The sequence below is a fragment of the Lytechinus pictus genome, chromosome 13 (genome assembly GCF_037042905.1).
Source record: "Lytechinus pictus isolate F3 Inbred chromosome 13, Lp3.0, whole genome shotgun sequence".
In the NCBI taxonomy this organism is placed as follows: domain Eukaryota; kingdom Metazoa; phylum Echinodermata; class Echinoidea; order Temnopleuroida; family Toxopneustidae; genus Lytechinus; species Lytechinus pictus.
Genome location: NC_087257.1, coordinates 3,479,327 through 3,505,099, shown reverse-complemented (window position 1 = coordinate 3,505,099; position 25,773 = coordinate 3,479,327). Strand labels below are relative to the sequence as shown.

Sequence of the window (25,773 nt, the reverse complement as noted above, 5' to 3'; positions counted from 1 at the left end):
TCTAGACTTGATAAGAAAAGGGAACATTGGAAATGTGTAAAATAGGTTTATCAAGTCGTCCAATTCGTCAACTTGTCTACTATCAATTGGTCTACCATCAGTTCATCCACTATCCACATGGTCTAAGTGCCATTTTGTCCTCCCACCTTTTCGTCCAATAACCAGTTGGTCCATATAGTCCATATACCGTTTGGTCTAATGGGAATAAATGTTAATTGGGCAAAACAAAAAAAATTAAATGGATATTAGACCAACTGGTTATGATACGAAATGGTCAAAGACGAACTCGTGGTAAGACGAAGTGATGATTGGACCAAATGGTTATTTGACCAAAAGACGAAATGTTGATGGATGGAATGGCATTAAACTAAATGTAGTTAGACCATGTGATGAGTGGAAGAGTTGGTAATAGACTAATTTGCTATTTACGGTAAAATAAGGTTCCTTGTCAAAAGTCTCTGCTGTGTCTTCTAACAGGAATCATGTGGTCGGGGTTTCATCCCCAGGCCGAGTCATACCAAAGACTTTAAAAAGTGGAACCTTCTGCCTTTTTGCTTGGTGTTCTGCTCTTAAATTTAAGAAGGTTAATAATATGATGTCATGTTATTTTAGTGTAATATAGGAGCACCTTGAGCACCAAACAGGGTGGACATGTGTGCTATATAAATCCTATATTATTTATTATTATTCATTTATCATTTTATGAAAGGCCTGCTGGTCGAGCAGTTTTATAACTGAAGTGGCTACCCTGGGTAACTAAGACATTATAATTATTATAAAGTTATGGTTACTGTTATGACTGATTGTGTATGAGAACACCTTTTGTAAGGTTAGCATTGGAGAAACTACAGTAATTTATCTGGTTCAGGTGGATTTGAACACACACAAAATACAATGATCAGGTATTTTCAGGCCTGAATGTCAGTTATTGCAATTTTTAAGTAATGTTTTGATTGATTGGGTATAAAAGCAATTTTTGTGACAAAGCATTGGAGAAAAACAAAAGGGCGGCAAGTCAGAAACAAGTTGAAGGCAGGCAGGTATTCAGAATACTTTGTCTGGTTAGGGTAGGTATGAACAAACACACAAAAAATGAAGAAAAAATCCAGTATTATGAGGCTTAAGCAAGTTCTTGTAATCTACAGGTATTGTTGTGATTGATTGGCCATGAAGGCACCTTTTGTGAAATATGTATTGGAGAGAGGCAAGGGAGCGGAGGCAACTCAAAAGGCAAGGGGATATTTAGGGTACCTGACAGAATGTAATGGTGAGAGTGACAGGAAAGTAGTGGATTGTGAACAAGAGATGGAGGAGGGGAGGGAGGTCAACAGACCCCCATGGGCAAGAGGAGGGGAAAAAAATCAAACTGGTCTACAGGTCCTCCAATCATGAAATAAAAGAATGGGAGAAAGAGAGGAGGGAATGGGAAAGAAAAATGGAGGGATGAAGAGGAGGAGAAGGAGGAGGAGGTAAAGAACGAGACGAAGAGGGGGAGGGGTAGAAAACCAGGGAGGAGTAGGGAATTGGGGTAAAGAACAGAGGAGTGGAGAAAGAGGGGAGGCAGCAGACAGAATAAAAATAAAGAGAAAGAGAGGGGGAAGAGAAAGAGAGAAGAAGAAAAAGAGAAAGAGAGAAGAAGAAAAAGAGAGAAACGTTAGTCAGACAGAAAAGGAATAAGGAAGAGAGAGGAAAAGAGGAAGGGAGAAATAACGAGAACAAGATGACAGTGCGTGGGAAATGTGGAGTAAAAAAAGGAACAAAGGAGAGATGAGGAGAGTGGCAGAAACAAAAAAGAGAAAGTAAGGGAGGAAAGTGGAGAAAGGGAACTAGAGAGGTCTTTAGAATGCAGAAAAGTGAGACAAGTAAACTGAGGAAGAAGAGACAGAGATAAATGACGAAAACACAATATACTGCGGAATGACACACACGTGATCTAGCCTCCGGACTTTTGAATCTGAAGAGGCACAGTGTCGCTGCAGAAATGCACCGTGCACCCTCCAAAGGAAAGTGTTGCTCTGCGTTTCCGGTGCCCCGTGACCCGCCGTGCTGTGGACGATTGCCCCCTTTCTCATTCGGAGGTGACAATGAAGTGTTTACGTGGGATCACAGGTTGCGATAAGAGAATTCCTGGGCGCAGGCTATCGACCGGGAGGAGACTGCCAGTGATAACTCAATGACAGAATATGCCTTTCCAGACAAACCCAATCGATGTCTACCTTGATGTTGGGTAAAATTCCTTTTAGCCTGGTACTCTAGAAATATCTAAAGACAAACGTTTGCCTCCATGATTGATGACTTGATAAGCTAGTAATTTCAGATTCAACAGTTGTTGCATTAACTGTATGCTTAGAGCACGTCAACACAAGACGACATTCAGTTCAATAGAAAATATTTCATCACAGATATAACATGAATAAATCATCGGCAACCTTGAAATGGGAAATGAAGATGCTTAAATTGCTAGCACAAAACACAATAAAACGTTTACAGAGACTACCAAAAATGCTATAAAAATGCTTGCATGTTATTTAAGCAATATGTATTCAAGCATTTATATCCAGCACGTTGGAGCAGCACTCACACGATGGAAGAAGAAGCATTTACTTGCAAGCAACAAACAGACCTATATCAAGTGAGCAAAATAAGCCACTCATACCACTGTGGCAATGGGCATTATCCTTTTTTTCACACACAACAAGCAACATTTGATCTTCTATGTTGCCGGATTCATATTAATCGTTATTATGCTTAGTTCAGTCCCAAACTGGGAAAGACTCCAAGCTATTTTCTTTCAATCTCAGAGCAGCGTCTCCCTCCACAATTTTGGTTTTCCCAAATCAGTGAAATAATGAAAGAGATACAGAAGAAGAGGGCTTTTAGCAAACAAAACATGCCATATATGGGACTCACCATATAGGGTGAATTTGTGGCTAAAATAGATCTATCTTCAATTTTCTTGAACCAATTGAAGAACACTCTGAATATTCAATTCAAGGTAAAGTAGATATTCTGTGTACATTCCAAACAGGATTTAACCCCTGGGAATAACTTTAATGGCAGTATACTCAACTCAAATTTTGCAAATTAAACAGTTCAGTTAAAAGCAATAAATACAAATCAAGATAGAAATATTAAAAAAAAATGGATTTGGGAAAAGGTAGTTCATGTATGTAGAAAAAATATGAAGTACAGAATGTGTGATGTTATTAAAATGGAGACAACGGGTATGAAATATTTTTATCAGGGGTGCGCAGGATGCTAATCACATATGTAAATGTTCAATGATAAAGTTGTGCAATGTGCATTCCACTAAGTACTTGTAAGGGTTATTGTAGACTAATTATGACAAGTCATATATCAGTTTAAAGCTTAGAATATGCTTTTTAAAGCTAAGGAAAATCTCAAAAGCAAATTTGGGTGACTTATTGTTGGCATTGGAGTTGCTGGTCACAGATGGATAATAGAAATCATAATCATGTTCCATCGACTTACCCAGGCATACCGCCTGCCTCCATGATATTTGCCAGTGTGACATCATTTGACCAGACATCGAACTGCCACTTTCTCATCCCCAGGACTCCGCAGTGCACTTTGCCTGTGTGGATACCAACCCTCATGTTGACATCAACATTGGTGACCTCACGAACCAACCTACGACAGAAATAAAAGAGAAAGAGGCTCATTAGGCGTGGTTAACATTGTGAGTGGTTATGCAATGAAGATGTCTTTGAACCGACAACGAACTGCCACTTCCTCATCTCTAAGACTCTGCAGGTCACCTGGCCTGTTTGGATACCAACTCTCATGTTGACATCAACAATCGTCACCTCACCAACCAATCAATCATAGAGATAAAAAGGAAAGACATAAAGAGACTCATTAGGCATGGCATACATTTTGAATGGCGATGCAATTAAGACTGATAACTAATTGCCACATTCTAATCTCAAGGACACTGCAGTGCACCCTGCTTAAAAGGATGCCAAATCATATGTTGACGTCAACACTGGCCACCCCACAAACCAACTAACTGAAGAGGTAATAAAGGAGACTCATCAAACGTGGTTGATAGTGTGAGTGACTATGCAATTAAGACGTCTTTGAACTGACATCGAACTGCCACTTCCTCATCCCAAAGACGCTGCAATGCACTTTACCTGTGTGGATCCCAACTCTCATGTTGACATTAAAATTGGTCACCAAATGAACCAACCTATGACAGAAATAAAAAAAAGGAGCATCATTATACGTTAACATTGGGAGTGGCTATACAATGAAGATGCCTGACATGAACTGCCACATTCTAATCCCTAGGACTCTGCAGTGGACCTTGCTTGTGTGGATACTAACTCTTATGCTGTTATTAACATTGGTGACCTCACCAATTAACCTATAACAGAGATGAAAATGAAAGACATAAAGAGGCTCATATTTTTAAAGATAGAGTGGCAATGCATGAAGATGTTTCCGAGCTGATAGATAGTACCAAGTAAATCTAAGAAAAAATAATACATTTCATATACATCACTATCCAAACAACAAACAAAAGAAAAGTAACAACACATATTTAATTTGCACTTTAATAATCATTTTCATTATCAGTAATTCAGTATCATCTTGAAGAAGTATGTAAAGGATACACTAAGTCACCTGGATATTGATCACATCGGCGAAGTGTTCTTATGTTTGTGTCTAATAAAAATAATAGACTCCATTACACTTGGGTAGTCATTTCTTGATCAATAACAGATATAAAGGATGAAGAATCTCTCGCTAGACTCGTGACTTTCTCTTCCCAATATGACATGATTTCTTGTCATATGCCTCATTGCTTAAATGTCATGTACACTTGATCTACATTTCAAAAGCACTCCTTTATTACACCATCAAGTATGACTGAAGTTTAAAAATAAAGTCACGTGCCCTCCAGGGCCGCCCCCGTGCATGCAGAACGGTGGCGAGGTGGAATCGATGCCGATCGTTTGATTTTTTTTTTCGGAGGTATGATAAATGAAACATCCAGTTGATACTGACATCCTTTTTATGAGCTCATGTGCAATTGGATTTCTCAAGAGTACTGGCATTAAACATGAGTCATCTATATCTATAATAAAGAATCCATCGTGCTATGTGCAACGATTAACCCGTAAAGATCGAAGGTGACTTGCAAGGCTTGTATCTCTTTCAAGGATTTCTTTGATACATATTGGAGAGGAAGATGTAAGTTTAGCAATGATCAATTACACAATTGATAAACAGTAAGATATAACTTGAGCGATGATGGCGTGATCTTATGTATCTGCTTTCGGACGTTGGAAATAAGTTAATTAATAACTGAAGATCTGTTAAGCTATCAAATTACAGCATGACAAGCACCAAACAGAACACCACAATATGAATTACAGAATGCTAAATGATGTCCTGTAGAAATCATCTTAGAGTTTACAAAAACATAAAAAACATTTAACTTTTTTTTTTTAATGTAAAAAACTTTGACATTTTTATTACAAAAATCCAATTTTGTGATAGATTTTGACATAATATTCAGAAAACAGTATATTTCACCCCACTTTTTTTTCTTTTCTCTTTTTTTCTTGGTTGTGATTTTTTTTTAGGGGGGGTTGGGGCAATTAAACAACAATGCCCCCCAAGTATCCCATCTGCAGCCGCTGGTTCAGATTCTTATCTTTCAACCAGAGGTTCATGGGTTCAAATCCTTGGCATGACCATGACGTTTTTTCCTTTTGCAAAAATATGTACCGATATTGTGCTGCACTCAACCCAGGTGAGGTGAATGCGTACCCAACAGAATTGATTCCTTGAATACACTGCGTAGTGGAAGGCAGCTGGAGATATGCCAGATATTTATAACCGTATGTACACTATAGAAATAAGATTACATCAAGAGAAAGGGTACTATACAAATGCTTATTATTATAATTATCAAAATTGTTATTCTTATCATTGTTATTATTATTATTATCACAAATCTTCAGGTACTAGCTCTTAGTTTTAATATGATTGCATTTACAAGATCAAAAGATCTTTCGTTCTAAACTTGAAGAAGATTGTCAAACACAAGACACCCTATCTTGAGTGGTTTGAAGAAACACTAGCTTAATGTTTCATCCAGAATGACGTACTGAAATGACAATTGGAGCCGTTTTCTCTGCCTTTTTTCTTTAAATGATTCATTTCATTATGAAATGCTGAGGAATGTTATACATGATCTTCATGAATTTGCAGAACAAAAGGAGATTAAGGTAAATGATTCCACTAGCAGAGATGTTAAAAGCATTACTAAAGCCAGAAAATACAGGTCAATGTGCAATGCCGTATCTTTCCGTTCACAATGCACCCGTAACTGAAGTCATCATGACAAAAGAGTGTGAAAGGCTCAAGAGATTCATATTGTATCAGAGTTAAAATGGTGACAAACATATCAACAATAGATGCTTACTTCAATCACAAAACCCATTAACAATACTATCTGGGGCAAGGAGAAGTTAGGAGCTTGGTTTGGAAGATTTCCTTCATTTGGAGAGAGTGATTCAGTCGATTGAGGTAACTCAATTTTTCAGGTTGTTGGTCAGTGGTGAATATCCCTTCCACACTGCCAAATATGGAACCCATCCTTCAAAGAGTGTGGTGCACAACCACTATTTAAAGGGATGGTCCAGGCTGAGAATATTTATATCTAAATAAATAGAGTAAAATTCACAAAGCAAAATGCTGAAAATTTCATTAAAATCGGATAAAAAATAACAAAGTTATCGAATTTTAAAGTTTATCAATATTTTATGAAAACAGTAAATGCACATCATCATGATTATTCATTAGGTGGGCTGATGATGTCACATCCCCACTTTTCTTTTTCTTATTTTATTACACGAAATCATAAATGTTTCATTTTTCATACATATATGTAAATGTTGTGTCTCCATTATGATGAAATAAGTTGCGGCAATAAATAACTAATGCACTTAATCAGTTGTCAATCCAATTGTTTTAGTTCTTGGTAGAAAAATGTTGAATTAACCTAATTTTATATAATAAAAAACAAAAGAACAAGTGGGGATATGACATCATCAGCCCACCTAATGAATATTCATAAATACATGCCTAGAACTGTTTCACTGGAAAGATGCAAATCTTTAAAATTCAATAATTTTGTTATTTGTTATCCGATTTTGATCAAATTTTCAGCATTTTGCTCCGTGAATTTTACGCTATTTATTGAGATATAAATATCTCCAGCCTGGACCATCCCTCTAATGAAGAGCTACAATCGCAAGTATAGGACACACACAACTGCAATGTGGTCATCGAGTTACCTAACCCATGCAAACAGGTGCATGATATAGTATCCGTTCCATGGGAACGTAGAACTTGAGAGAAATCTCGGGAGAAAGCAGCCCTATTCTACCAGAATTTAATTCATTGAGGCCCGACAAAGACGTCCGTTCTCAGATAGGCAACTCTATTTATATCAATTCACCTTCTTTTGACGGTCAGCTGGTCATATATGAGATTAAAATGAATCACTTTCCACCCTTTCCGTCCATCTCTTCAATGTATCTTTCGAAGAAGATCCATTCAAAAACAATTGCACTTAAAGTGTTTGCGAAGAATGGGGAAGAAGCCTTATGTATCAGTGACCCCTTTCATCAAGACGTTATCAATACATATGGTATTCCATCAAAGATGATATAATTTTTCCATATTTCTTATCCAGTTTTGACCTTCTCACCCAGGCTCTTACAAAGATTCTCAGAGTTGCTGAAAACATTGCCTTGGTTTTACATAGAAAATTGTCATTCGTAAAAAAAAAAAGGTTTATTCCATAAGCATTTCTGAGGATTGCACAGATCAAAGATCTCGAAAAGACTTATTATGAATATGTTTCTTTACCTCATATTACTGCATCATTTTTCTTGAAAATCATAATAGGAGCTTGACAATCTCCAAGTTATTATGCATCAGGATTGAGACCCCCCCCTCTCTCTCTATCCCTCTCACTCTCCTCTTTTGACTTTCTCCTTTATCATAGTTTCTTTCCTTTCGTTTTTTATTCCTTTATTTTTTTTCCTTTCTTCCATCTCCCACAAACTCAATTTTAATTATCCTTAATCTAATATCTAATGATAATAAAAATATTTAATATACCATTCCTCCTTTTGCTGTATTTCTCTCTCTCACTCTCTCTCTCTGTCCCCCTTTCTTCTTCCCTGTCTCTTTCTGTGTCTCTCCTCCCCTCCCTTTCCCTCACTCCCTCCATCCCTCTCTCTACAACCCCTCCCTACCCCTCCCTCTCTACACCCCCTCACTCTCCTACCCTCTTATTACCCCCCCCGAATCCCTCCGACAATATTTTGAACCCTTTTCCCCACAATCTCTCATTCATCGCCTCCATATATGTCATTAGCTACTTGACATCAAAACCCCTTTCTATATTGATCAAACACTCAGTCTCTAGGCCTATACATGAAGTTGTCAGCATCATACAGACGAAAGAAACTAGAACATTCTTTTCTCCTATTTAAATAAGTCACCCTAGAGGTTAAGTGCTAGTCTTGTATGCCTGTTCTAGTTTTTTTTGGATGCTGTAATGAACGTCACTAAATACCCTCTCATTGACAACCCATTAACTGGGTTTTATCGATGCCCTGATTCTTCCTTTATCTTATTCATGTATCCTTAAGGAGTTCAAAAAAGAGTAATGGTCCTGCATAATTACAGTGGGAAAAGCTGGAAAGTGGTGGGGAACAGTGATCACATGAATGTTTTAGTACGTGCACATTTTGTATACATTGTAAACATTTGAACTGTGTTGTGTCATCACTCGCTTGGCCTGATTGGCTGCCCATTAGGGGCTAATGCCCTTTTTTGCAGGGTGACTAGTGAACTGAGTTCCTTAACAGAACAGCAAAAAGAAGGGGGCCAGGCCCCCATCACATTGTAGCTCTATATTTTGAGTGATGTGCAATTGTATGCACTAGCATATGTTGTAAATTTACATTGATGTTGATTTAAAAGATAAAATATTCTTCAAACTTAAAATAACTATACAGGTGAGACTTTTCTGTCTAATCACATGCTCAAATTGAGATTGCAAAAGATATTGTACTTCCTGACTGCAATCTTTTAATAGTGAACATTTTTGTAGAATTGAAATTCAATCTTTTTTTTAATGAGCACCCTTAAACAAATGAACATACATGTACTATCCAAAACAAATGATCATTTCCTTCTTCTTTTCCTTTCATCCCGACTCATTTTACTACTCAGGAGTGTTGCTGTTGACCCGCATCCATCCTGGGGCCCATTTCATAAAGCTCGTTACAGTAACAAATTTGCAATATCAGTTTAAAGCTACTAAAATCGTTCAATTTGATTGGCTGATGGTAAACTTGTTATAAAAATTGTGCAATTGATATTACAACATTTTTTTTAATGAATCAGGACCTCGTTCCAGATCCATGACATCACTCTTACAGTGAGTGAAAAACAGTGAAATTAACTCCTTTTCAGAGACCACTCTCCAACTAATCATTATTCACCAACGTCAGTCACTCTTGAGGAGTCAAAAAGGATTGGAAAATCTACAAATTCCCTCTCTTTCTTTGAATAAAACTATTAGAATGTCATTCAATCCTTTATCGCATTCATATTAATATAATCCCTTCCAGCCATTATTCAAACATTTTTCCTGATTAAAGCTCGCAGCCATTCACCCCCCTCCCCCTGTCCCATTCTCTTTACACCTACACCTATTTCTTGCATGAAAACCAGTCAGCCCCCGCACCTATCTAAAACGTTTAACATTCTATATCCTGGCTTGGCTTGGCATTCTTCAGGGGTGTTTGTTTACCACAAAGCCCGGCGTCTTTGCCCCACTTTTCACCATCCCTCAGATGGCTTTCAAGTGCATTATCATTCTCTCAAACCCCGACAAATACCTTACTTGAGTGTGCCTCCTTTTAACCCTGTCCAAGCTGGCTTTTAAACTTAAAGGAGGAGTGAACCGACCAACATGCAATAAATATCTAACTGACTGTGTGTTATGAATAACTAGTCTTGAAAATGTACATTTTGAGATAATCATCAATAACACAGATACTTAATTAGCCTATAACTTTATTCATACAGAGAAACTAAAATGTTTTTGATAGGATAGTTTTTATTTTGCGACTTGGTTTATACATTAATTAGCGTGATATGAATGTATTGAGAAGCAAATCAGTGTGTTATTCAAGTGGGCCTATATTACAAGACTACACAGCATAGAATGCTGCATTATGTGGCCAGATCTGAGGAGTCTAGGACTTGAGGTGGCGCTGTTAATGCTGGTGGTTCGTTTCTGCTTTAAAGGTCCATATCGTCAAAAGAGGTGTCTACCGTACCATGGCAGAAAAACATAGATTATGCAGATATCTTGTATCCTTGCACTTCATTCAAACATGAATTGAGCACCCCTTATTAAAAGCGTGCATATATGACTGGACTCTTTCTAGAGTATGCAATGATTTACGTGTAACCATGTACAAGAAATCTGCACAGTCCTGGTTTAGCGATGCTGTTCCAATGTGAAATTAAATGTGCTATAGAAAAATGCAATAATATTATCATACTCATTATCTTACACTACAGTATCCTAAAGTGATGCAACCGTTCTTCATTCTTTTTTTTTTGTATAATGGTAAGAAGATACTTGTTTTGATTATCTAGCTTGCCCCTAAACATTTGTCCCTCATCTTAACTATCATCAACACCTCTCTCCATCTGTCCCCGTTTATCCCTTCCTCATCCTAATTAAGCCATGAAGATACTGTGCTATCATCACACAAGGGCATTCTTCCTGGGGAGCTCGAAACCAGTTTAAACCCTGTAATGAGCAATTTAATGATCCCTTACATCATCTTGTTTATCTATCTGGTTTATGAGTAGGTAGAATAAATGCCTATCAGTTCTGAAGTACTTGGAAACAATGTCCCCAATAACTTTTTTTCTATCATGCGCTACAAACACTACCTTTGTTTTTTATGTGTATAAAAATGTAATAAATATATAATTGATGATGATGATGTTGATAATAATGATGATGATGAGCACACCCAAACACCAAGATATTATACAGAACATTCATGGAATAGAATTGGGGGTTTTCATTTTTCTGTGACCACATCTCTAACAGCTATCGCACTCATGCTCCGTCTTCATTCATGTAGCTATTTATTCTTTTTTTAATTTTGATATTTTATGGTAGGGTACAAATCCATACTGTCTGGAATAAACTACATTCACGTTTCATACAATCAATATCAAATGTACTATTATAAAGGTCTTTGGATTTTTTTCTTTACTTTTGAGGATAATTCTCGATATCAGGGTCTCTTTTACGTTCTCTACATGATTTCATTACGAGTGCAATATCACGGGGGCTGAGCACATATCACTTGCAAGAGCAATAAGGTAGTGACATGCGAATGGAGAATAAGGTTTAATGGCCTTTTGGCTCTCATCTAATGGTATATGCCACCTGTGGTCTTGATAGGGTTAACATCGATTCCCTTGAATATATCTGTCGGATATAACAGCATCATTGCTCCCCCAAATCTGTCTAAATAAAATTACAGGATGGGAATCCGGTTCGGCAGAAGACAGCCCACTTCACATTCACAAGAAAATGTGAGACAAGTAAATGGTTCTAATAAAAAAAAATCAGGTTTACCTATTGCATTTGGTGCTCCTGGTATCAGTTTTCAATATAAGAAAACAAAATCAGAAGTAATATGATTTCCATGCATTATAAAACCGAGAGACTATTCATGTTAACAATCCTGGGTGCCGTTTCCATAAAGCTGTTTGTAAGTTCAGAGCGACTTTAAGAACGACTGGTGACCCTTTCTTATGCGCAAAATAATCACCAATGAACATTTAATGATGAATATCATTCACCACAGTCCACAAGAAAGGATCACCAGTCATTCTTAAAGTTACTTTTAACTTACAAACAGCTTTATGAAACGGCCCCCTGTGTATAATTATCATTCAATTTTTGCATAAAGCAAATAAGACCATATATAAATATCTGCAGATAGACTAATACATAATTAAATGTATTTATGGACAGCTTTAAAATGCTGTGATATTCACATAAGTTAAGCCTGACAAAACTATATCTCCAGAACCTATGCGCACATAATATTCAATGTGAATTGTCATTAACTACTCCATGGAAGAATGCATCTTATGAGCACTATCTGACTAATGCGGTAATGTATCATTTACCTAACATAACTTTGAATCTTAACTACCGGTACCTAAATTTTGGTGCAACACCTATCTGGGTTATACAGTGTTTCAGTGCCATTTGAAGACAGCATGGTAAAATATACCGCGTTGACACATGACTCGGCTCGAATGTTGAATCCTCAAGCAGGGTCGAATGCTGCGAAGAGGGCAACTGTGATTGCGTTTATACTGAAACAAAATAGGCCAGTTCGACAAGGTACGCGTATCACGAACGGAAGAAGAATAGACGTCACAAATAAATGCCGTGTTTAACTAGGTCATGTGAGTTCGAGACGTTTTTGTTTCCACGTGAAAAAATAGGCGAGTCTTACACGACTCGCAAGTTGAAACCAACGATTTTGGCAGATGAAAAAAGCTCGCGGATCACACTGATCGCATTTACACAGCATAACATTGCCGTGCTGAGCACAGCTCGTGTGTCGAACCCCCGAGCCGAGTCGCTGTGTAAACTCGGTAATAGGTTCATGAGAACTAGGCCAGTGATATTGCCTCTTGCCTATTTACGGTTTGCCTGTCGATCTAGACGGTAGAAAGGACATGGGGCCAAAGAAAAGGTACATGTATGTAAGATGTAGTATGCGAGCATTTTATCTGAACTAAGCTAAGCACAAAGTTGAATGCATGGAATTTTTGTCTATATATTGTAATTTTGAGAAATTAAGAAAAAAAAATCCTCATCCCCAATTTCACGTTAATTTTTTTATCAATGGATAGATAATAAATACCAAAACTTTATTAAAACAGATGAAGCTATGTCAAACTTTAAATTTCTCTTCGATATCCTCGTTTACAAACAAATCTGAATAGACATGGGACTATTATGCATTATGTAGTAAATAAGCATTATTTCTAAACTGAGCCAAGTAGAAGTGCAATGCATGGGACTGTTGGTTTATTGGCCCTGGAAGCATATTGTAAATAAGAATATCAATAAACACTGAATTATTCTCTGATATCCTTGTTTATAAACAACTTTGGATGTGCTGTACACAGGGTAATATGGGGCTAAATCTTATCTTTAAGTCTCATACCAACGGATAATCCAATAAATACCCAGACTTAATTAAAAAACTAAAGCGTATTTCAAAAGAAGAATATAAATGAGCATTAAATCATTCTCGGATATCCTTGTTGACAAACAAATCTATTTATGAACGGGACTAAATCAAAATTGTATGCATTATATTAATGGATAGATACATGTACCAACAAAATACCAATACGGTTATGACCCTGGGAGCTAATATACAGAAGAAAACAAATAAACATTAAATGATTCTCTGATATCCTTGTTTACAAACAACTCTGGGTATACATGGGACTATTGTACATCAGAATGCTATCCACGTCCCACAAACTATTACCCTCAATATAATCCAATCTTATATTCTATTCATAGCTCGCTCTATAAAAGGGCAAGAGGTACTGAATAATGAAGTCTACGCCCTTGCACTTTAAGAGAAGTGCATCTTCTTTTCTAAGAGGCCTTTTGAATTAGTCACGTGACGCCGACAAGAAATATCCAATTTAATGTGAATTGAAAATTGTGCAATCAAATTGTGTATCTTGACGGAATATGTTATTGCAAGGTAATGAATCTAATGGGGCATTGCAAAAAATGTGCAACCAACTGCAAGTCAATTTAAGAGATAAAATATCAGTTGTGGTAACGATCTCAAAATGACTTTGAACAGAATCCAATAAATTTACCACCCAAGTGTTTGTATGTACATAAATAGAAAAATAAGCAGTAAAAATCAATATGCTCTAGTAACAATTAATATAGCATTTGTAAAATTGCATCATAAATTTGCAATTGATGGCAAATATTTCATTGCAACATACCCCTGCAATCTGAGACATTTATTTATCAGACAGGAAAAAATACAAAGAAATATTGAATAAAGAATATGAAAAAAAAAAAGAAACTCATGCATTTGGGAAACATACTGAAAACACTTTAAAAAATCAAGTTCACAAATTTATGAACCCGTTTAAACAGTGAAATAAAAACCCACGGGATCATGATATTCAAAATCAGAGAAAAAATACCTGCATTTGGCCAAGATTCAAGTCTACTTCCGCACACAACTCATGAGAGGGGGGGGGGGTATTGCAAAATTTTCTTTACAGTTTTACACTGACACACTTCACAACCAGTTAATATTCTACACGATTGAAGATTGTGAATATGTCAACTCATATGCACTTAATCCCATCATGTAAACTGGTGAATGCTTGATTTGAAACTAAATTCTTTTATTGAGAAACTCACTTGAGAAACTCTATTCTTTCATCACAGACAAATAAACTAATTCAATTCTAAACATGCAGAAAATATTACACTCCTTTTTGCTTGTGGAATACCTTGAAAGGACATGTTTATAAAATAATGAATAGGGTTAGTGTCACAGTTGGGTTCTTTTAATACATTCATGTGCTGTAAACTTGTCATGATTAATATATCATTCGATAAAAGATCTAGAAATTATTTTTGTTTAAGACCTTGTCGATTTTATTCTGCATTCAGTCGAGTACTTGCTAGGGTTATTGTTCATCAAACCTGCCAAGCTAAATATTTCATGTTAGAGCTTAGGATATGCTTTTTCAAGCTCAATAAAAAAATCCCAACATTAAATTTGAGCAACTTATTGTTGGTTTATTGGGTGGTTGGTTACAAGATATGTTGCATTCCGAGTGAGGAACCAAGATCTCATGGAGTATTTCATCATCCCATGTTTTTTGACAATTTGTCAGATCTGAATCGTTTCCTTGATTTTGATTGGCTGTGAAACACTGGGGGTTTACTGTAACTATGGTAACTGTCAAATGTAATAATAATACTACTAATAATAATAATAGTAATAATGATAATAATAATGATAATAATAGTAATGATAATAATACTCAATTTTTATACTGCACAAATTACAATTGAGTCTCTTAGCACTAACAAAAGGTGGAATGAGTCGGAAAGAAAAGATAAATGAATTTGCTTTGCTGAATAGGCACTATTACTATGGTAACTATCATTATTTATAACACTCATTGTTAACATCCTACAAATCCTTTCACGAAATGCCCCAGTTGATGACATTCAATGTGACTTCACATGGCATATTGCAAGTATGTCTCGATGACAATGAGTTTTATGAAACTGGGTCTTCTTTCAAGACAGCAATCGTTTGTTGAACTTGAAACACTCCTGGTAATCGCTTTACTGCTTCTCATTTTCAGAAAGATTATCAGAGACTGCTCTGAATTACTGTCATCGTCACTCAAAACTCATGGCTATATTCTTGTAATTGAGAGATTATTAGATTTCAAGTGATAAAACACACCACATCAAGCAGTGGGGTTGACTTTAAACGGATTTCTGCACCTGGCCGTTGTGTTTTCATTGTTTTACAAGAACATCCAGACAGAAAACATTCTTTAAATTTAATAGATCAACCATTTCTATCTCATAGGAAATCATATTCTTTTTATAGAAATGACAAATAAAACTGTCAAAACTGAAATGAAATTGAATTTTTAAAATGAATCTCAATCTATGACCAGCAAACCCAATGAATACCTGGCCAAAAAAAATGGTTAATACTTGATATTAACAGACTCATTATCAAACAGGAAAAAATAATTTTTTCACTTATTGTAATGCATATCAAGAGAAAACAATTTCATTTAATGCATATCGAGTTGAGATAATGTACTCTGCATGTGTATACAGCGCGCGACACTGGCACTAGTCCTGACGGTTCAAGACCGATAATACTTGCTGTCAGGCCAGACCAGTAAGATTATATCTATCTGTTATAAAATATATTTTCTTCTCTTTTGTAAATTATAAAAATGGCTCTGACGTCTCAAAAATGGCTCTCATGAATCATGCTGTGAGTATTTTTTTTTTTTTTTGGGGGGGGGGGGGGGTAACAATAAGCAATAAAAGACAGCAAAATAAACTCAAGTCTTCCTTTATATTTTTCTATATTTTCTGGGACCAGTAAATTTTAGGTTCGGTCCAGTAAAAAAATTGAATGTACTGGTCCGACATGATCAGTTCGGATCAGAAGAAAAAGAGGGTTAGTGTGGAGCCCTGGTGTATATCTTAAAATCATAAAAATGCATACATTTGTTTTCATGCGAGATTATTTTCCCTATTTACTCAACCTGTTTCCATCACTTCTATCACACTTATTCTCCCTCTCTGTCCCTCATTTGTTAACTCACTCTCCAAAACTGTTACTATTCTATTTATCCCTCTTTGTCAAGAAATAAGGCAAAAATGCAAAAATAGAGAATTTGCACCATTTCAGCAAGTATCTTTATATAAAAGAGAAATCTTATGAAAGCATGCATTTAGGACGTTCAGTGTACCTAAAATACTACAGGACATCCTAGTTTCTCCTTGAATACAGGTCGCACCTGCAGTTTATTTTTAGAAGGAAGCCCCTAAACGTACAGGAGATGAACTGCTCACACCAAAGATCAACAGCTGATATGAAAAAGGAGGGACCTTATGAACCGTGAAACAACCCTTAAAATACTAAATTACCCAAGTATTGGAAATATGGTATTCCGGTGGATGAATGGAGGATTACAACCTGTAAATGTGAATTTCATTTTCATACTTTGTGATTTCATTTTTATTCAACTGCTTCTTCTTTATATCAATAACTCATGACAAGTAGACACGGGAGCAGCAGATGTTGAAGTAGTAGTTGTAAAAGTAGTAGATGTAGAAGTAGTGGATGTAGAAATAGTAGATGTAGAAGTAGTAAATGTAGAAGTAGTGGATGTAGAAGTTGATGTAGAAGTAGTAGATGTAGAAATAGTGGATATTGAACTAGTAGATGTCAAAGTAGTAGATGTAGCAATATTAGAAGTACAAGTAGAAGATGTAGAAATAGTAGATGTAGAAGTAGTAGATGTAGATGTAGAAGTAGTAGATGTAGAAGTAGTAGATATAGAAGTAGTAGATGTAGAAATAGTAGCTGTACAAGTAGCAGATGTAGGAGTAGTAGATATAGAAGTAGTAGATGTAGAAGTAGTAGATGTAGAAGTAGTAGATTTACAAGTAGTAGATTTACAAGTAGTAGATGTAGCAGTAGTAGATGTAAAAGTAGTAGATGTAGAAGTAGTAGATGTATAAGTAGTAGATGTAGAAATAGTAGCTGTACAAGTAGTAGATGTAGAAATAGTAGATGTATAAATAATAGGTGTGCAAGTAGAATATGTAGGAGTAGTAGATGTAGCAATAGTAGATATAGGAGTAGTAAATGTAGAAGTAGTACATGTGAAAGTAGTGGATGTAGAACTAGTAGATGTCAAAGTAGTAGATGAAGAATTAGTAGATGTAGAAGTAGTAGATGTAGATATAGTAGCTGTACAAGTAGTAGATGTAAAAGTAGTAGATGTAAAAGTAGATGTAAAAGCAGTAGATGTAGGAAGTGGTAGATGTAGTAGTAGAACTAATATATGCACTGGCAGATCCAGGCCCCCCCCCTCCCCTTTTGAAAGTGAAGCTTTTTTTTTTTGCTTGTCAATTTTTTTCTCAGGAAAATGTGCCCCCCCCCCCATTCGAAAAATCCTGGATCCGCCCCTAAATACAGGTAGAAGTAGAAGATGTAAAAGTAGTGGATGTAGAAGATGTAAAAGTAGTGGATGTAGAAGTAGTAGATGTAGAAATAGTAGATGTGGAAATAGTAGATGCAGAAGTAGATGTCGAAGTAGTAGATGTAGAAGTAGTACATGTAGAAGTAGTACATGTGAAAGTAGTGGATGTAGAACTAGTAGATGTCAAAGTAGTAGATGTAGAATTAGTAGATGTAGAAGTAGAAGATGTATAAGTAGTAGATGTAGAAATAGTAGCTGTACAAGTAGTAAATGTAGAAGTAGTACATGTGAAAGTAGTGGATGTAGAACTAGTAGATGTCAAAGTAGTAGATGAAGAATTAGTAGATGTAGAAGTAGTAGATGTAGATATAGTAGCTGTACAAGTAGTAGATGTAGAAATAGTAAATGTATAAATAGTAGGTGTGCAAGTAGTAGATATAGGAGTAGTAGATGTAGCAATAGTAGAAGTACAAGTAGTAGATGTAGAAATAGTAGATATAGAAGTAGTAGATGTAGCAGTAGTAGATGTACAAGTAATATATGTAGCAGTAGTAGGAGTACAAGAAGTAGATGTAAAAGTACTAAATGTAGTTGTAAGTGTATAACTAGTAGATGTAAAAGTAGATGTAGAAGTAGTAGATGTAGAAGTAGTAGATGTAAAAGTAGTAGATGTAAAAGTAGTAGATGTAAAAGTAGATGTAAAAGCAGTAGATGTAGGAAGTGGTAGATGTAAAAGTAGTAGATGTAAAAGTAGATGTAAAAGCAGTAGATGTAGGAAGTGGTAGATGTAGTAGTAGAACTAATATATGCACTGGCAGATCCAGGGCCCCCCTCCCCTTTTGAAAGTGAAGCTTTTTTTTTTGCTTGTCAATTTTTTTCTCAGGAAAATGTGCCCCCCCCCCATTCGAAAAATCCTGGATCCGCCCCTAAATATAGGTAGAAGTAGAAGATGCAGAATTAGTAGATGTTGAAGTAGTAGATAACACAATGCAGTTGTAGAAGTAGTAGATGTAGATATAGTAGATAATATTATTAGAAGTAAAAGCAGTATAGAAGAGGAACTACTACTACAAGTGGTGGTCGTAAAAGTAATAGATATAGCAGATGTAAAATTAGTAGATGTACAAATAAAAAAGCAACAAAGTGCCTTTTCTGGAGTATTCCTGCAAATGTGTTTTGCTGTGTCTTTCCTGTACACCCATTGATTTTTAGGATGAAATGTAAGGATTTCAGATGGAAAGACACTTCCTGTCTTTTTACAGGACATATGCAGCTCTGCATTTTAGTAAGGTACCTAATGGGAAAAGAAAAGAACGTAGGAGGGGTCTACTTACGATATTGCTTCTATCATGTCCAATCCCATCTCCACACAACAGTGTCCATGGTCAGGCCTTGGGTCAGGTAACCCTGAAACGCAGTAGTAGCAGTCACCCAAGATCTTGATTCTTAAACAGTGATTTTCCTGGAGGAATGATACAGTTAGGAAAAGATTATGATTAAGTCTTGCTTGAGAAGTTGGACAATGTAAAGACACATTTGCTATCACTAAGTAAATTTGATTGTATGTTCAATTTGAAAAAAAAGAGGTCACAAAAATGAAGGAACCAGCAGGATATTAACCTGTCATCTACTGTTAGGGTCAGCAGGGCTGAGAACCTATGACCAGTAACGGGCCCGTACCGGTCCATGGCACACCTAATGTACCTGTTGACTTCTGAATTCTGTAAATAAATTCCATTGTGGCTTAGCACAGCAACCATCCACTTCCAGCAAACAATCAGATGTCATAAAGTATTTCTACTCAATCCTTCACCACGATGAACCTCTTCCACATCATATTTCTTAAGCTGTTATACATGTACATAGAAATAATAGGTCAAATAGATACAGTTAAGTCATTGCCTACTAGAACCAGTGGCCCGTGCAAAAAGTATATGTGAATTCATTAATAGTAGTCAGTTCGTTACTGGTAATTGGTTTCGATGGAAATAAAAACTATGGCAAAATTACTTTTTCATATAATATAAGAGAACTACTCACTGTTGCACCTGTCGTAAAACAAGCCAATGCAACAATGTGTGTTTGGAATATTTCTGGAATCAATCACTTTCTACAATATCAGAGTAAATCTAAAGACTCCATAGAATTCAAATATTTGATTTCAAGTTCAAATACAATGATACGCAGGATTAACACACTACAGGTGTGAATTGTTTATCTGCATTTTACAAATGTTGGGTGAAAAGAGTTAACTAGGTTTCAAAGTCCTTTTCATTTTCAGCTGTATTCAGACCAACTGGATCACCACGGTACCAACTAAATCACAAGAAGTTGTTCCCGATAATTATTTTTCGCATTCACACCGGCCTGAAGTAGCCCCTTTCAGGGTAAGTTCTTGCGCAGTATGGTCTGATGAAATGAGCAAGTCCATGGCGCTCGAACCAAACTTCTCGCTGGGTTGAGAAAGTTTTAGTAACTTACTGCCAAAATATCCATGACATGGAAATATCCCTGTTAATGTTCTTGTAATTTCCGCTAGTACCTCCTATTCAGCAGGTATTTTCCTCAGGCAAACTACAAGTATCATGCTTTCACACAGTCAAAAATACCTGCTATTTTCTTATCGAGGTAGATCCAGGTAGATCTCCAAATCAGAGAATACCTGGCGTTCTTTATCAAATCTAGGCGGTCTGAATACGTCTATAGAATATGGCTCTTTTCACACACAGCAAAGTTGAGAACAGGTGTGGCCGTGTTTATATATCAATGTATGATGAGTACACACACATAACAGGTGTATTTGATAGGTGCGTAAATCAAACATTGTATCAAACATGGAAATGCTTCAGCATTTCTTGTCCGTTTCTACCGCATACAAGATATTGATTTCACCATGGAAAGCATTAAGTTATGAGGGAAATTATGAATTTAAAAGCAGTGGGTAGTGAGAGGGGATGACTTCCTGATTGAAATAAAATATTGCTATTGTGGTTGCTATTGTTATACTTATTATGATTATAGCAATCATCATCATCATATTCACCTCCAACACCATGAACAATATCATCATCATCATTATCACCACCACCACCACAACCACCATCATCACCCCTAATCAACATCATCATCGTCGTCGTCATCATCATCATCATCACCACCATCATCAAAATCATCATCATCACCATCATCATCATCATAATCATCATAACCTTCATCATCATCATCATCACCATCATCAACATCATCATCATCGTCGTCATCATCATCATCATCACCATCATCATCATCGTCATCATCATCATCATAATCATCATCGTAATCATCATAATCACCATCAACATCACCATCATCATCATCATCATAACATTGTCATCATCATGAGTCAAATTTTATATCAACTACTCTGAAAGAGGTATGTCATTTTATTTTACCGAGAGCATATTACAAGTTTCCTAAAATTAAAGAGGTGAAAATGAGCAAATTAAAAAGGAAAATCACGTATATCCAACATGAAAAATTACATCTTACAGCAGAAGAGTGATTGCCATCTTTGGGCCATATATACAAGTCTTCCTACACAACGTGACAAATGCGTACTTGATAAGAAAACAACTTGCTAGAGCATGTCTTGAGGATTTGCCTTGACAATGAGAGATTGGTTTTGTGATTTATGTGACATTTATGCATCTCCATACCATCGATAGCCCTCACTCAATAATATTGCCATATAGCGATAGCCCACAAGCATACATTAGAATCTAACTTAAAAAATACCAACAGAAATATGAATATACAAGAGAGAGAGAGGGAGTTTTTTAATAAAGATTTTCAAAAGCATGTGGGTCAATTGTAACTACTATACAGATATCCTGTATGCAATAGCTTTAGAAAAATTGATTACCCTTCCAATGAGACCAAAAACTTCCTTGATCCAATGTCATGCATCATCAAAATCATTTTGAAAAATATTATAAATGAGCTTTCATCTTGATTTTTTTGCTTCCATTTCTCATTTGCTACAAATTTATGTAATATAAGAATGGATCCTCCCCAGATTCTGTGGTTTTCTAAACAAGAAAAGCTATTTATTTTGAATATTACAATTGTCTTCTACACATATTGTCAAGCCCAAATTCAGCATTCACCATTTATAGTATAGAAATACATGTTATCAATTCAAAATTTAAGGTTCCTTGGGCACAAAAAGTTCACACTACAAACGGATCCTTGTAAAAGAGACATCCGATACAAATTCAGTTATCTCTTCATGAAACAAATAAGTTTTTAAGAGCATGTTGCATATTTTACACTTCAGTGTATAGTGTTGCATTTTGGGTGCAAAAGGGGGCATTCACCCTACAAGCTCTGCTTTTTAGTTGGTCTCCTTTCCTTTCGATTTCATGGTTTTATTGTATTATAAAAAAAATGATTTAAATGTTATATTTTGTAAATATGTATATTGAACTAACATTGTAAATGTAAAAAGATTGAAAGAGAAAATAAATCAATTGAACTTGAACCAGTAAATATTAGTGAGTGTGGATACACAACTTTACCCGAGTGATGCAACATACATTGGTCTTTGCTTCAGTTTCAATGCCATTTGATCAAGATTTAGGGGCTCCCATGAATCAATTCATTTTGAATTACATAAAGAGGGTCAACAGGCAAGATAAATGTGCCCTCTTTAATTCAATAGTGGACCATTTGCTAAATGTCTGGGTCATTATGGAAGAACGCTACGCGAAGAAGAACGGGCATTAATGCACACAAGGGATTCTGGGAATAGGAGTGTGCTCCTGGCCAGTAACTTTCAGACGATGATATGAGAGGAAGAGAGAAGATGGAGGGAAGGGTGGATGGATTGAATGAATGAGAGGGGAGAGAGAAACGGAAGGAAATTGAGAAACAGAGGAAAATAAGATGATAGGAAAGAGAAGGATATGTGCTAAGGAAGAGACAGAATGCAAAGAGATATAAAGAACAAGAAAATGAAAAGAAAGAAGAAAGCAGGAAGAGACAGAATAAGAGAGAAAAGAGACAGAATAAGAGAGAAAAGAGACAAAATAAGAGAAAGAAAAGAGCCACAAATAAAAAAAGGAACAGAAAAGTATTAAAAAAAATAGAATGAGGAAAATTGAAAGAGGTGATAAGAAAGAGAGAGAAAAGAAGAAGAAAGATTAGCAAGAAAGAGAAAGATGAACAAAAAACAGATACAGAGCTAATGTTGATTGGGAGGGCTGGTGGAAAGAGAAAAGGACCTATATTATTTTGACAGAGGGAAAGAAATGAGACAAAAAAGAAATGAATATAGAAAAGTAGATATTCTCAAAACATGTACATATATATACATGCAGGACAAATGAAAGGGGGTGAGAGAGAGAGAGGGGGGCAGATAAAATAGAGAGGAGAGAAAGACGAGCTACTAAAACAACCAGAACAAGATTGAATGAGAAAACAAAAATACAATTTTTATGCTTTCAAAACACTGCAAGGGGGCTCTATGGCGCCACACTCTGTAATTTCAGTGTTTTGGGATTGAATCCTCTCCAAGTAACCTTTTATTTCCTACGAGAGAAAACCCTTTCACCTGACCTTTCCAACAAAAATATTGTGGTCAAACCCAAAATTGCCTTCGGAACAACTCCAAAAGCAAACTAAATTGTGACCATTAAAGGACAAGTTCACCCCAACAAAAAGTTTATTTGAATAAAAAGAGAAAAATCCAACAAGCATAACAGTGAAAATTTCATCAAAATCACATGGAAAATAAGCAAGTTATGACATTTCAAAGTTTCGCTTAATTTCACAAAACAGTTTACACATCCTGGTCGGTATGCAAATAAGGAAACTGATGATGTCATCCACTCACTAATTCTTTTGTATTTTATTATATAGAATATGAAATATTCTAATTTTCTCCTTATTGGCATGTGAAACAATGATGTATTCCTCCCTTAACATGTGGTATTAGCATTTTTAAATTCTATATGGTTCAGTGAAGTTGGTCCTTATTGTTAAATCTGTAAAAACACAAAAGAAATAGTAAGTGAGGGACATCATTGATTGTTTAATTTGCATATCACTGAGTTGTGCATATCACTGTTTTGTGAAAATATTCAACAATTTAAAAATGTCATAACTTTATTTTACATCCGATTTTGATGAAATTTTCAGTGCAATGCTAGTTTGATTTTTCTGTATTTATTCAAATCAACATTTTTCTGGGGTGGACTTGACCGTTAATGGGAGATGGCTGCTTTGTTGCTAATTTAAGCATGTATCAGACTGGTTAAAGGGAAAGATCACCATGATGAGAAGTTTGACATAAAAATACCTGACAAATTGATAGAAAATATTGGTGAAGTTTGAGGAAAATCTAGCAAAGATTAAGAAATTATTAGAATTCTGAGTTTATGATATGTGTACGAGCAGCTGCCCCAAACGTCATGTAATAGGAATACACAAATTTCAATGTTTTCATGGTTAATGATGACTAAAAATTTTCTTCTTTTAGGAGCAGGTGTGAAATGTGTCTGTTGATACAATGCAGGCATGATAAATACCAATTTTCAATTTTTGAGAAAATTACATTGCATTGATTTTCTTAAATCCATAATAAACGGGCAGCTGTTCGTATACAATGTCACAAATCAAACAAATTAAATCGTAATAATTTTTCAAAAATCTTTGATTGATTTCCCTCTCACCTTCACCAAGATTCTGTTTAAATTTTGTTTCCAGCTGTTTTTACAATAAACCTATTGTCAGGGTGAACCTCCCCCTTTAGCATATAAGTTGGTTTGAATATTTGAGCGTGTTTGAATATACCACTTTTTGCCCATTCACAAAAGAGTTAAGCTTGTATTTATGTAACAAATACTTACAATGTAATCAATGTTGTCATCATTACCAGGTATAGATCCAGGGTTTATTTTTGACAGGGGGCGTGATTCGTCGCACAAAAATTCGACAAGCACCCCTCCCCCCCCCAAAAAAAAGGTCATCACTCACTAATAAGCAGCAATTGATCTGCAGGTAATTGGTTGCGCCATTTTTCTTTCTTCAAAATTTACGGGGCGCGGCTGTACATTCTACTGCCCATGTATCCGGGCCTGATTACCCATGCTTTCACCCTCTGACCATCCCTTGGCACACAGGGGCTTCAAAACCTAAATAATCCTAGAAGATACCCATTACTTCTGTTTATTTTCATTTTCAACAAAACAAAGTAAAGTGGTCGAAAGTAATTACAATGACATTTGCAAAGTAAAATTTATACAAACAATATAAATTGAGGTATGTACAATATATCATATTTTTTCCATAGGTAAAACAAAACAAAGTATATTTTATAAGCAAATTATCATAAACATTACATAGATCTGAAAAAATGGAGGGATCCACTAAAAAGCAAATGATTGTAGTGCTGGGTCGAGTGCAGCACAATATAGAAGAGTCTTCTGCAAGAGTAAATTAACATCCTGGCTTGGATTTGAATCCATGAACCTCCATAATATTACGGCTAAGGGTGAGCTAAATCACTTCCAACCCAACAACAGTCACTCTCATCGTCCCCCTTCTCCATTCTTTCATTCCCTTCCGTATTTCTCTCCTTTTCCCTGATCCATCTCGTGCAATCAATCTTTCTTTCCAGAGGTTGCATAAACCCAACATTTCTCAGACAATGTCAACTATTTGAAATGAAGACAGATGAGAGAGAATCAATCCCTTCCAGTCAAACCGTCTCCCCTTACCATGCCTGACATGTCAGACAAAATAAGATAAAGTAAAAGGATTGATGAATACCTGAAAGTACATTTTCTGTACACTGAAAAAAAT

General features: G+C 35.9%; 2 protein-coding genes across 2 annotated transcripts in view; one reads left to right on the top strand and one right to left on the bottom strand.

Moving 5' to 3' along the window:
* LOC129274407 (adenylate cyclase type 5-like) overlaps window positions 1-4,179 on the bottom strand; it is a 31,123-nt gene extending 26,944 nt beyond the window's left edge. Inside the window, exons 1-2 of the mRNA XM_064108888.1 lie at window positions 4,097-4,179; window positions 3,493-3,651 (exon numbers count right to left, since the gene is read on the bottom strand). Of these exons, the coding sequence (XP_063964958.1) occupies window positions 3,493-3,651; window positions 4,097-4,179 (242 nt within the window). The remainder of the gene's footprint in view (window positions 1-3,492; window positions 3,652-4,096) is intronic.
* Window positions 4,180-16,187: 12,008 nt separating this feature from the next.
* LOC135156427 (uncharacterized) lies at window positions 16,188-18,164 on the top strand. The gene is made up of 3 exons (XM_064108887.1): window positions 16,188-16,212; window positions 17,004-17,461; window positions 17,928-18,164. The coding sequence occupies exons 1-3, from the start codon at window positions 16,188-16,190 to the stop codon at window positions 18,162-18,164; spliced, it is 720 nt and encodes a 239-aa protein (XP_063964957.1).
* Window positions 18,165-25,773: the final 7,609 nt, after the last annotated feature.